General features: G+C 43.4%; 1 protein-coding gene across 1 annotated transcript in view; it reads right to left on the bottom strand.

The window, feature by feature from the left end:
• Nucleotides 1-258: 258 nt before the first annotated feature.
• LOC134349412 (sodium-dependent phosphate transport protein 2A-like) overlaps nt 259-14,143 on the bottom strand; it is a 45,270-nt gene continuing 31,385 nt past the window's right edge. Inside the window, exons 10-13 of the mRNA XM_063053679.1 lie at nt 12,734-12,901; nt 6,114-6,230; nt 3,590-3,714; nt 259-2,298 (exon numbers count right to left, since the gene is read on the bottom strand). Of these exons, the coding sequence (XP_062909749.1) occupies nt 1,726-2,298; nt 3,590-3,714; nt 6,114-6,230; nt 12,734-12,901 (983 nt within the window). The 3' untranslated portion in view covers nt 259-1,725. The remainder of the gene's footprint in view (nt 2,299-3,589; nt 3,715-6,113; nt 6,231-12,733; nt 12,902-14,143) is intronic.

Genomic DNA, 14,143 nt, shown 5'->3' with positions numbered 1-14,143 from the left:
TGTTCTTCATTATGATAGATAATTATTACCTCAGAAAGTTAGGTCAGACAGAAAGAAGCTAATCAAGAGCTGGGTTTGGTTTCACTGAGATAAACTTTCACATTCACCTACTGCCTGTCGCTTCTCAGAAGAGATGCCTCCCTTTGACAGATGGTGTAAGTGTAAGTCTAAACTCCATCACTTCAGTGGGGGAGGGCATGGAATTGGATCATCAGATGTTTTTATGTATTCAGGATGATTTGTAGAATATCTACTCCATTGAAATTCAGTGGTTTATTGTTCCACGTACCATAATGGCACCAAGAAAAAGATAGGAAGACTTCAAACAAAAGCCTCTATATCTGTATAAAGTACAAAAATTGATGACAATATATGTAACAATATTCAAACAGGCATATAGAACTGGACTGATTAATGTAAAACTGCTCAGAAAAGGCAGGTATTTATATCCCTCCACATTTTCAAAAGAATCCAGATTACTTCAAGAAAAAGAAAATAATTCATTGGTCCAATGTATGTCAGACTTGAATTTATTCCAAGTTATTGAAAAGATTCTTGCTTGAAGGGAATTGGATGCTTGAGTGAACAAATTGGTATGCTTGACCCCATTTCCCATTATACCACCCACTTGCTTAATGAAGAGGGAATTGGAAACATGAAAAATTAGGCCATTTGCTTCAGTCTTACTGATTTCTGACAAGCAAGACATTATACTGGAAGGAGAGCCTTGAAAAGAAGACCCTCAAAGTTTATCTGTTTGTTGTTTATCCAATGTTGTCTTTCTCAGACAATTTCAGGCCTGTACTCAACCATTTTTAGAACTGTTTCAGATGGGGATCTGTTACCATAGACTGAAAAGAGTGAAAAGGTGGGTGACTTAACCTGGGCATTGAGCTCATTTGTATCAAAAATATTTGACTATTTAGGCCGAGTGAAGGTTCATGGCACTGGGAGTAATAGATTAACATAAATTGAGGAAGTCGGACCTGAAGTTACTCCTAATACTCCACTCAATTTTCTTAATAGATTAATAGGCTTGGTGAACGAATCCCCTTTTGCCAATAGCAATCATCTTTTGTTCTCTTCCCATGTTTTTGATATCAACCTAATTATTCCAATGAGAGTTGACATGAGCTGGAATGGATAGGTAGTCTGCAAGTATTTGCAGATATAGTTACGTCACGAATGTTAGAAGTTAATATCAACTGGTTACCAGAATCATCCTGGAGCCTCAGGGAATTATGGATTAATCTCCTATGAACAACCAGAAAAGTCATCAGGAGATTAAAGCAATGAATTATGTGGTTATATTAATTTCCGTTGAATATTTGTTTATTATTTGCGAAAATAAATATTGGAAGTGACAGAAAACAGTCTTTTAGGTGGGGGAGGGGTAGTTGGAAGCATTTGCTTACGAGCAACCAGTTAGACAGATGTTCTCTAGATCTGTCAGTGTTCTCTGATTTGTTCTTTTAACAGAAGCATTTAAGTGTGATAAGTAGCAGATGTTTGTTCTTCCAATGATTTGACAGTCACTTCCAGGTGAATTCATCTGGAAGTGAAGAGCAAATAGCCTCTAAAGAGGTGTATTTGTATTGTTTAAGGTGAGACTTGGTAGGCAAAGGGTGGGCAGAAAAGGATATGGGAAAAAGATAAGGAAAAGGAGGAGGAAGGACTCTGTAATTCATGAAAATATCAAAGGAAAATGGGAAAGTTAGTGTGTTACTACAGTTTTGTGATGTCCAGCACCGGCAATCTGTTTAATATGGGCGAAGAGGCTCCAATTGAAATATCCTCCAGGTAGGCAATGGTTGAGTTGTCACAGGCTGTCTTCACCTTCGTCTGTGGTGATAACTCAGTCTGGCTGGTGCTCTCCCGTATTTCTCTCTTGTCTGCACAAATGCAGTGGTCCGTGCAGCAGAGAGCAGCATTAGTTATTATACGGTCCATGGGCTTCAAGGAGTGCATCCAGATAGGGAGGAAGTCCCATGAGTGGAGTTTTTTAGGCAGATACTTGGGCCTGCGCGCCTGCAAGACGTTGGTGATGCCAATGAAGATGAGTATGCCCATGAATGGGGCACCTACGCCTATCAGTACCTGCCAACCAGCCATGGAGAGGCCAAAGATTAGCGAAGGGAGGAGCAGGAAGCAGATGATCAGATATAAAACAGCAAACCAGCGGTACTTGGCAGTTCGTTCTCCCAAGATTTTTGCCATGCGGATAGGGAAGCGGGTGATTGGAATTGGGTACCAAAGTATTATCCCAGCAATATTGAAAAAGAAATGGGAAAGGGCAATCTGAAAAGCAAAACAAAATGAAGATAATTTTGTTGTCCATATAACTTAAGTAAAGCCACAATTAAATCAATTAAAGTTGCTACTGTGAATAATACTTCCATTATGGAGAAAGGCAAGTTACATAACAATAATAAGTGCATGGTGTTAAAATTGCCCTTATTGTGGGTAGTGGTGGGTGTACTACGATGGAGTTGATGGACACGTGAGAGAGAGTGGGTTACAGGTAATATGTGAGGGAATGAGATTGATGAGAATGTGTTGACAGCCCAGATAAACTCAATGGGCCAAATGGCTTCATTTATGTTCTAAGAAGATTAGAATATTATGTGAGGGTTCATGACCTGAAGTTTAAGATGAAAAAGGGTTAGCTATTATTTTGTTGTTTTTTTCTGATTTTTGTTTACATAATTTTTAAAATTATTTCTTAGAGCTTTAATATATTTTTAACTATTATTTGCCATAATATTGAAGGAGGCCATTTGACCTATCAAGTCCAGGATGACTGGCATTAGTCCCACTCCTCCTTCCTTATTTCCGCACTGCAACTTATTCTCTCACCTGCCCTTCAATTCCCCTATGCAACTTACCTATTTTAGGGGGTAATTTACAGTGGCCAATAAACCTACTACCTCATCTTTGGGATTTGAGGGAAAGAGCACCTGGGAGAAACTCACAAAGGTCACAGGAAGAATATAAAAATTTTGCACAAACAGCACTGGAGATTTGGATTGAACTCAGGACAATGGAGATGCGAAGCATCTCCACTGTGCTTTCCCACTGGATTGACTAGCTTATTTAAATTGTTCAAACATGCAGTCCTCTACATCCCTTAGAGTTTAGAGTTTATCAGCTTTAAAGGTCAAGAAATCATGAACAAGATCAAGACATGTTCATGGTTGGACATTCATTTGGTTACATTCATTGCCTCAAACAAGTCAAAATAAGTGAGCCACTCTAATACACAGAACTAAAGGACTAGGTGTATTAAAGCAAGTTATCCTATCACCACTGTTGGTCAGAAGTTTTTAGGGACAGGGTGTGATAATCCCATGTGTATCTTCACTCCAGTGTTGAATACTCACAAAGGATCACAAATGAATGCTGCCTATTGAATAAGGTGCCAGAAGATAATGAGTATCATGTGCAAATGCACTCTTGCCCAAGAATGCACCAATAGTGTAGGAGAGGAAAAGGAGAGGACATTTAAATGAACTGTATTTGTATTTGTACAATATTTGTGTTGATCACAGAAGACTAAGCCACAAAATAAAGTGGGAAACGTTGGCTTTACCTGGAAAGCACTTGGTAACATGTCACCTGGGCTGGCCAGAGCTGCCAGAACTGCAGTGGTAGTGGTGCCAATGTTGGATCCCAACGTTAATGGGTAGGCACGTTCAATACTGATCACCCCAATACCTAGAAAATGAGAAAGAGCAAGACAGGTGGACCTCCTTACCACAATGATCAAATGGTGCACACAGCCATTATCACCTTAACACATTCTATAATGTATTCATGCCAGGAGCGCTTGGTGTGTGGTGATCAAACCTTCAAGATGCTATTGGAACAGTGCAACCCTAACAGGTCAGGGAGGGGGACCTGGAGAGTTTCTTGTCATATGACAGATTTCTGTCTATCCTCTACTCCAGATGATGGGGAGTGTAAAACGTTCCAAAGCTCTCTGTATTCAGAATGTACTGAAAATGGATATAATCCAATGCATAGAATTAGGAATTGTTTTGTTGTGACAGAAATGGAATTTAAGTTAATAAACCCGCAGAGATAAAGAATCAATCTCAACCCAATAGAATCAAATGCTATTTATAAAAATCTTGTAGAAGGGTCTCAGCCTGAAATGAGGACTGTTTATTCATTTCCAGAGATGATGCCTTACCTGCTGAGTTCCTCCAGCATTTTGTGTGTGTTGCTTTAGATTTCCAGCACCTGCAGTCCTTCTCATGTTGATTAAAATCCATTAGCTTTAAATGGCATTTACATTATCTCTTATGGGGAATCTTTTTTGAAATTAATGCTAGGCTCCTCAGCAGTACAAACACAAGAAAATCTGCTGATGCCGGAAATCCAAAGCAACACACACAAAATACTGGAGGAATTCAGCAGGTCAGTCACATCTATGGAAAAGAGTAAACAGTCAATGTTTCAGGCCAAGATCTTTCATCCAGACGTGAAAAAAAGATGAAAAATCGGAGCAAGAAGATGGGACAGGGGAGGAAGATGTACCAGGTGATAGGTGATAGGTGAAATTGGGGTGGGAGGGGTGAAGTAAAGAGCAGGGAAGTTGATTGGTTAGAGAGATAAAGGTTTGCAGAAGGGGGAACCTGATAGGAAAGAGTAAAAGACCATGGAAGAAAAGGAATGGGGAGGAGCACCAGAAGGAGATGATGGGCAAGTAAGGAGATAAAGAGAGAGAGGAAAATGGGAATGGGGGAAATGGTGAAGGGGAAGCTCGAGAAATTGATGTTCATCCCATCAGGTTGGAGGCTACCCAGATGGAATATAAGGTGTTGATCCTCCAACTTGAGTGTGCCTCATCGCAGTGGTAGATAAGGCCATGGACTGGCATGTTGGAATGGGAATGAGAAGTAGAATTGAAAATGGGGGCATTTTGTGACTCCCATGCCCATTCGTCCCTCCCCAGTGATCTCCCTCCTGGTACTTAACCTTGTAAGTGGAACAAGTGCATACTTACCGCTACAACTTCTCCCTCATTACGATATAGGTCCCCAAACAGTTTTTCCAGGTGAGGTGATACTTCACCTGTGAGTCTGTTGGGGTCATCTGTTAATTCCTAATTCTATGCTTTGGATTATATCTGTTTCCATTGTTCCCGGTTTGAACTCCGGTATATATGTGAGACCCAATGTAGACTGGGAGGCTGCTTCGCTGATCTACGCTCCGTCCACCAGAAAACATGGCATCTCCCAGTGGCTACCCATTTCAATTCAATTTCCCATTCCCATTCCGAACTGTCAGTCCATGGCCTCCCCCATTCCCTATTCCCTCTCTTTCTTTATCTCCTTACCTGCCCATCACCTCCCTCTGCTGCTCCTCCCCCTTCTCCAGCCCTTTATTTCTTTCACCAATCAAATTCTCAGCTCTTTACTTCACCTCTCCCCCTCTCCTGGTTTCACCTATCGCCTACCACCTTGTAATTCTTCCTCTGCTCCCCCACCTTCTTAGTCCAACCTCATCTTTTTCTCCAATCCTGGTGAAGGGCTGCTGCCCGAAAAATTAACCACTTACTCTTTTCCATAGATACTATCTGGCCTGCTGAGTTCCTTTTGCATTTTGGGCATGTTGCCTAGGCTCCTCAGTCATCAGATTAGCAACCCATCAACTTACAAGGATGGCAGAATGGTTCAACGTATTCCTGATTCTGCCTCAACTGTCAACTGAACTTTGATTCTTATTCATTTTGCTGTAGACTTTTCTCCTATAAAGCAAATTTTATACACATATGGAGCTGTAACTTAGACAGAAGAGAGAATTTTGAAGATAACAGAAGGATTAGTTAAGGCAAGGGTCAGGAAATTCCATCTTTATAAAACTCCGGGTAGACTAGTTGGAGTACTGTGTGTTGTTCTGTTAGCCCCATTACAGGAAGGATGCAGAAGCTTTGGAAAGGGTAATGAAAAGATTTAGAAATGTTCAAAAGGGAATGGGAGAAATATTTCAATTCGATGATATTGCACAGATCTGGTGATTTGAATAATTAGATAATTCCTTCACGAAACCAAAACTGTAGGATGCTCTCCTCTGTGTTGCAACATTCCATGTTTGTATCCTAAACTTACCAATAAGTGGAGTGATGGCTGAAGTAAACACAGAGCTGCTTTGGACAACAAATGTAATGCCAGCTCCCACTACCATGGCAAGATAGCCTGCTAGCCAGCCAAACGGGTATGGAAAATCTGAAAGCAGGCAAGATGACATAATGAACTTTCCATCTAGAATACTTCAGTAGTTTCCTAAGTTACTACAACTTAATTATAAGCCAGACAATAACTGTCAGCACCCGAGGAGTTCCTCAGAAAACAATTAGTCAAAAACCAATGAATATCCATTGAGAACACTGGAAGTTTCATAATCAGAATCAGAATCACAACCTGGTTTATTATCATTGGCATGTGCCATGAAATTTGTTAATTTAGCAGCAGCAGTTCAAGGCAATACATAATCTAGCGGAGAAAAATAATAATAAAAATAAATAAAATAAAAATAAAAATAAAAAATAAATGAACAAGTAGATCACTTACATATATTGGATAGATTTTTTAAAATGTGCAAAAACAGAAATACTGTATATTTTTTAAAAAGTGAGCTAGTGTCCAAAGATTCAATGTCCATTTAGGAATTGGATGGCAGAGGGGAAGAAAATGTTCCTGAATTGCTGAGTGTGTGCCTTCAGGCTTCTGTACCTCCTACCTTATGGTAACAGTGAGAAAAGGGCATGCCCTGGGTGCTGGAGGTTCTTAATAATTAACGCTAGCTTTCTGAGCTGATTAGATTTATAACCTTCTGCAGCTTCTTTCGATCTTGTACAGTAGCCCCACCATATCAGACAATAATACAGCCTGTCAGAATGCTCTCCATGGTACAACTATAGAAGTTTTTAGTGTATTTGTTGACATGCCAAATCCCTTCAAACTCATAATAAAGTATAGCCGCTGTCTTGCCTTCCTTATAACTACATCGATATGTTGGGACCAGGTTAGATCCTCAGAGATCTTGACATTCAGGAACTTAAAGCTGCTCACTCTCTCCACTTCTGATCCCTCTATAAGGATTGGTATGTGTTCCTTTGTCTTACCCTTCCTGAAGTCCACAATCAGCTCTTCTGTCTTACTGATATTGAGTGCCAGGTTGTTGCTGCGACACCTCTCCACTAGTTGGCATATCCCACTCCTGTACGCCCTCTTGTCATCACCTAAGATTCTACCGACAATGGTTGTATCGTCAGCAAATTTATAGATGGTATTTGGGTTATGCCTAGCCACACAGAGAGTAGAGCAGTGGGTTAAGCACACATCCCTGAGGTGCACCAGTGTTGATCATCAGCGAGGAGGATATGTTATCACCAATCAGCACAGATTATGGTCTTCCGGTTAGGAAGTCGAGGATCCAATTACAGAGGGAGGTACAGAGGCCCTGGTTCTGCAACCTCTCAATCAGGATTGTGGGAATAATGGTATTAAATGCTGAGTTATAGTCGATGAACAGCGTCCTGACATAGGTGTTTGTGTTGTCTAGGTGGTCTAAAGCCGTGTGGAGAGCCATTGAGACTGCTTCTGCCATTGACCTATTGTGGCAATAAGCAGATTGCAATGGGTTCAGGTCCCTGCTGAGGCAGGAGTCCAGTCTAGTCATGATTAACCTCTCAAAGCATTTCATCACTGTCGATGTGAGTGCTACCGGGTGATAGTCATTAAGGCAGCCCACATTATTCTTCTTAGGCACTGGTAAAATTGTTGCCTTTTGAAGCAAGTGGGAACTTCCACCCATAGCAGTGAGAGGTTGAAAATGTCCTTGAATACTCCCGCTAGTTGGTTGGCACAGGTTTTCAGAGCCTTACCATGTACTCCATCAGGACCTTCTGCCTTACGAATGTTCACTCTCTTTAAAGACAGTCTAACATCAGCCTCCGAGACAGAGATCACAGGGTTATCAAGTGCAGCAGGGATCTTCACAGCTGTAGTTGTGTTCTCCCTTTCAAAGCGGGCTTAGAAGGCGTTGAGTTCATCTGGTAGTGAAGCATCGCTGCCATTCACGCTATTGGGTTTCAATTTGTAGGAAGTAATGTCTTGCAGACCCTGCCAGAGTTGCTGTGCATCCGATATCACCTCCAACTTCACTCAAAATTGTCTTTTCGCCCCTGAAAAAGCCCTCCGCAAATCATACCTGGTTTTCTGGTACAGGGCTGGGGCGCCACCAATCTAGCCTTCAGCAGACAACATGCCTTCTGGTTTATCCACGGCTTTTGCTTTGGGAATGTACAGCAAGTCTTTTGGGCACACTCTCATCCACACAGGTTTTAATGAAGTCGGTAACAACTGCAGCATACTCATCCAGGTTCGAAGATGAACCCCTGAATACAGTCCAGTCCACTGATTCAAAGCAGTCCTGTAGGCCCTCCTGTGCTTCCCTTGTCCATACCTTCTTGGTCCTCACAACTGATGCTGCAGTCTTCTGTCATGGTCCGGTCCATGAATTCTTCATTCCAGTTCACCGTCCGTTCCATCAATCCATATTCCAGGTTTTCTGGTTTTCCTTTGTCCCATTGTGTGCCTTAATTGAGGCACATGATTCTGATTTTGGGCTGGCTACATAAATAGCTCCTGGGTTCAGCTTCATTTGCTGGACTATTCTCTTCCCCTCCCCCTCGCCCTCCCCCTCCTCCCTCCCCTTTCCCCTTTCCCCTTTCCCCTTTCCCCTTTCCCCTTTCCCCCTTCCCCCTTCCCCCTTTCCCCCTTCCCCCTTCCCCCTTCCCCCTTCCCCCTCGAGCCTCATCTCAAACCTGTGCCTGGAGCCTCGCCTGCAACCTTGTCAAGTTCAACCACCGGAGGGAGACCGGAGCCTTGCTGCGTCCTTGTCCCGTCTCTGGCTGGTTCCTGTCGCCTAGGACCACGTCATGTCTTCGCCTAGTTCCGGAGTCCGAGCCCGACTCAAGACCCAGGTTCTGGGTCCTTGTCCCGTCTCTGGCTCAGAGTCCAAACCCAAGCTTCGTCATGTCCTCGCCTCGAGGACCCCAAGCCTCGTCATGTCCTCGCCTCGAGGAACCCAAGCCTCGTCATGTCCTCGCCTCGAGGAACTGAAGCCTTGTCATGTCCTCGCCTCGAAAGCCCAAGCTATGTCCAGTCCTGTAGCCACATCATGCCCTTGTCTAGTTTTGGGGTCCGAGTCATAGTCAAGACCCAGTTCTTGGGTCCTTGTCCAGTCTCTGGCTCGGAGTCCAAGTCCAGGCTCCTGGTTCCCAGTTCCTTGTCCTGGTCCTGCTTGCCTAGCCAATGCCCCAGGCCAAGTCTGTGTTCTTGCCTCAGCTCCTAGTCTGCATCCAGTCACGTCACTATCTCTAGTCTCTAGTCCTGTCCTGTTCCTTGTACTTCAGTTTCTGTGTCTTGCATTTGGGTCCGCTCCCAGCGTTCACCTTATGACAGAACAGTCCAGCCAAATATGGACCTAGCGACATAGACACTGTCATTTTACCCTTGCCATCCTGAGTTCCCTCCTGTTGAATACCCTCCCACCTGCCCGTGTCGTCCTTAGTCCTGGAGAGCCTGTTCGGTCACCAGGAGGCTCCCATAGAGGGGTGGGGGTACTGTCATGGTCCATTCTGTGAAGTCCACATTCTGGTTTACGGTCCAGTCCATCGATCCATATTCTAGGTTTTCCGGTTTTCCCTTGTCCTGTTGTGTGCCTTAACTGAGGCACATGATTCTGATTTTGGGCTGGCTACATAAATAGCTCCCGGGTTCAGCTTCATTTGCTGGACTGCTCCCTTCCCTTTAACTTCCTCCTAGAGCCTCGCCTGCAACCTGTGCCTGGAGCCTTGCCTGCACCCTTGTCAAGTTCAACCACCAGAGCGAGACTAGAGCCTTGCTGTGTCAAGATAAGGAACTATCTATTGTTGAGTTGGAACAGTCTCTGTGTTCATGCCTTCACTAGGTGGGTCTGGCCATTTGCCGCTACCTAGTGTTGGGAACCGTCTCTGTGTCCTCTCCTTCCCTAGGTAGGTCCGGCCGTTTGCTGCTACCTATTGTTGGGAACCGTCTCTGTGCCCTCTCCTTCGCTAGGTAGATCTGGCCGTTTGCCGCTACCTAGTGTTGGGAACCGTCTCATCGTTTTCAGTATTCTGTGTATGAGTCCCGGCCCTACGTCCTGTTCCCAAGGAGGGGTACCGGCTCTTGTTCCATGTTCCTGTCTCTCAAGTCCAAGGCTCCAAGCGTCCAGTCCTCGTCCAAGGCTCCAAGGTTCTTGTCTCTCAAGACCACGTCATGTCTTTGCCTAGTTCCGGAGTCTGAGCCCAAGTCAAGAACGAGGTTCTGGGTCCTTGTCCAGTCTTTGGCTCGGAGTCCGAACCCAAGCCTCATCATGCCCTCACCTCGAGGAACCTAAGCCTCATCATGCTCTCGCCTCGAGGAACCCAAACCATGTCCAGTCCTGTAGCCACGTCATGTCCTTGTCTAGTTCCGGGGTCCGAGCCCGAGTCAAGACCCAGGTTCTGGATCCTTGTCCAGTCTCTGACTCAGAGTCCAAGCCCAGGCTCCTAGTTCCCAGTTCCTTGTTCTGGTCCCGCTTGCCTAGCCAATGTCCTAGGTTCTTGTCTCAGCTCGTAGTCTGCATCCAGTCACGTCACTATTTCTAGTCTCTAGTCCTGTCCTGTTCCTAGTACTTCAGTTTCTGTGTCTTGCATTTGGGTCCGCTCCCAGCGCCCCCCTTATGTAACCTTCAGTCTCTGCTTATACTCAGAGAGTAGAAGTACAACCTGGTGATCAGACTTCCCGAAGTGAGGGCGTGGAATAGCATGGTAGGCATTCTTGATAGTGCTATAGCAATGCTCCAGTGTGTTGTTTCCTCTGGTAATGCAAGTGATCTGTTGATAGTAGTTGCTTAGTGATTTTTTTCAGACTGACCTGGTTAAAATCTCCCAAAATGATGGTGAAGGCATTAGGGTGCTCTGTTTCGTGCATATTGATCCCATTGCTCAGATCATCTAAAGCCTGTTTGACATTGGCCTGAGGTGGAATGTAAACTGCAACCAAAATGACCCAAGAGAACTCCCGTGGTAGGTAAAAAGGACAGCACTTTACTTCTAGATAGTCCAGGTCTAGTGAGCAGAATTGGGACAGCACTGATTTCTTCGTGCACCAAAAAGAGTTGATCATGAGGCATACTCCTCCACCTCTACTTTTGAGAGACTCTATAGATATATCCTGACGGTGAACCCCTCAATCTGGATCGCTGCATCAGGTATGGAGGGGGTTAACCAGGATTCTGTGAAAGGACACACGCGGTTCTAATGTCTCTCTGATTCAACACCCTAGCTCTGATGTCTTCGATTTTATTCATCAGGAGCAGCATGTTCACCAGCAAGGTAGTCAGTATAGGGAGTTGAAAACCCCATTTCCTTAAAAGCACTTGTAACCCTGATCTACACCCGCGCTTCCTCCGAGGTGCCCTCCGTGGGAACTTCCGACCACAATCGGTGTTGTTTAAATACATTAAGACATCTTTGTTGACTGTACTGACCTTGGAAGCAGTTGTGCTTTTTTGCTATATCAGGCTAAAACAGGAATATTTAATTGTATCCATTGAGAATACTGCTGCTACTCGATTTGTGCCTGGCACCCCGGAAGTAGGTATAACTCGAAGAGTGTGCCATACTATGAATCAAGTGGGCAGAAGTGTATTGTTTTATGAATACGGTTTCAGTATTGCTTTTAAGTTGAGAATAAGATTGCTAATTATGGCATTAAATTCCCGTGTCTACTGTCTTCTTCAGAATTATCACAGTCCAGGTAATGTTCATCATCCCTCTTTACTGTCAGATATGGAGTTCCAGGGTTTTGACATTATTACACAGGAAATACTAATGAGATATTTTGGAGTATTTTCCATTGGCCTGAAACTAGAACAACCAATGTCTTCTGTAATAATCTACAGAAAATGCCAGAAATACTCAGCTTCTCATGCATACAACAATACATGGGAGCATACAGGTGAGTAAATGCGTTTCATTCAGTTTCTGAGGGTCAAATCAAAAGAAGACTACAGATCCCAGAAACTCAATCGTGTCAAAGCTACGCCTCAGAATACATTCACAAAAGCTCAAATATTACAACATGTGTAGGACCTTTCTCAATCACCTGCATTAACTTCACTCCATCCCTTTTAGCAGTATGCAATGATTCTTGAGTGCTATGAAGACTAGTCAAGTTCTATCATTCTCTGAGGCTCATTGAATTGGCAAGCTGTTCAGATATAGAGCCTTAAGATCTGTTAAGCGCAAAACAGAGGAAATCTGACTCAAAAACAGAAATGGAAGGAAAAATATTAGATTAATCAGTATCTGCTAAGGGAGGACAGTAAAGTTAAGGTTTCAAGACATGACCCTTTATTTCCCCACTGAAATGCTCTCTAAACTACTGAGTTCCTCTAGCAGATTGTTTGTTGCTTCAAATTTCAGCATCTGCACTCATCTGTCTCCCCATCGTTCATTAGTAATAGCCAATGATCTAAAATATGAATTCTATTTCCTTTCCCCTAATCACAAGCTTTCCATTTTCAATTTAGTTTAAATTAAGCTTGCTAAACTTTTGTGCAGAATAATTGCAAGTGTTTGATCATCTGTGATCCACTAAAGACTCCTCCTCATCACAGCAGAGAACTCAAGCCCTCGGCTGCAGCAAACACTCACCAGTATTGATGACCTTTTTGATAGCTTTGGCAACCTGTCCCCTCAGCATGGAATTCAGCAGCTTGACAATCAGAACAAGGCATGTACACAGGACAACCAGAGAGCCAGCCAGCAAGATCAGCCCCACCACAAGATCAGACATAGTGGAATTCACAAACAAGTGGTTACCTGGATAAAGGAAGAAATGTTGGAAGATCAAGAAATTACTGCAAGTTAAGCAAGTGGCCAGTGGACTGGGAAAAAAATGGAAGATTTACTGAAGTATCATTCCCAAACAGCTGTCAGTCAGATGACCTATCTCTCTTCTGCAGCTATATAAAACTTTGCTTTGCATGCATTTGGAGTATTGTGTGCAGTTCTGATCACCCCATTAAAAAAAGACCTAGAAGCTTAGGAGAAGGTACAGAAGAGCTTTGCGAAGATTCTGCATGGATTATAGAGGATATAAACTATAAGGAGAGCTCAGACAGACTTGGGTTGTTTCCTCTGGAGAAACAGACAATGCCATGCAACCTTATAGAGGTCCATAAAACTGGAACAGACATGGATCAGGTAGATAGTCAGAATCTTTTTTCCATGGACATAAACTGAAGGCGAAAGAGGGAAAATGTAAATATGATGTGTTGGGCAAGGTTTTTTTTAACCAAGAGTGGTAGGTGCCTGAATGAACTGCCAGGGATAGCGGTGGAAGCAGATATGATAGATATTGAAGATGCTTTTAGGTAAATATAGAAATGTGCAGGGAATGGAGGGATATAGATAATGTATCAGGCAGACAAGGTATAGTCTAATTTGTCATTTTGTTCATCACTGACATGGGCCTGTTCATTGCTTACTGTAATATGTTCTTTGTTCTAATTATAACAACCAAAGGCTGTGGCCACTCTTCACTACTGAAGCTTCATGCAAATCCATAAGAGGTTCATGAGTAGATTAAGGGAATCTTGCAGCATGATACAAGAAGAGGACCCAATCACTCAGTGCTGAACCATTGCTACTCTCAGTGTGCTTGAGTCTGAAGCTTTTTCTGTACACTGGCTCTGAATGTACAATAACTACTGAATTGTCTGCCACTAGTTGTCAGAAATCACTGACCAAGTTATAGGTTGGCCAAACTTGGAAGTAGGGAGTTTCCAATTCTGTAGCTAGTCAGAGGGCTAGGTTAGCTATATCTGGAAGTACTGTACATGGGATTTGGACATTGGTATTCCACAGCACTAGCCCTGGAAAGGAGTACAGGGCCAAAAGAGTAGGTACTAGCCATTCTGCACCTCAACCCTAAATACATAAAAGTACAATGGCAGCTATTCAGCCCAAATGGTTTGTTCTAGTTTTAGTCTTTCAAATGACTTATCTTACCAGCTGTGCTCTTCTTCTGAAGGCAATTTAAGATCATTACATTGGCAACAT

This window comes from Mobula hypostoma, chromosome 7 (genome assembly GCF_963921235.1).
Source record: "Mobula hypostoma chromosome 7, sMobHyp1.1, whole genome shotgun sequence".
NCBI classification, from domain to species: Eukaryota; Metazoa; Chordata; class Chondrichthyes; order Myliobatiformes; family Myliobatidae; genus Mobula; species Mobula hypostoma.
This window is presented reverse-complemented; position numbering and strand designations above follow the sequence as displayed.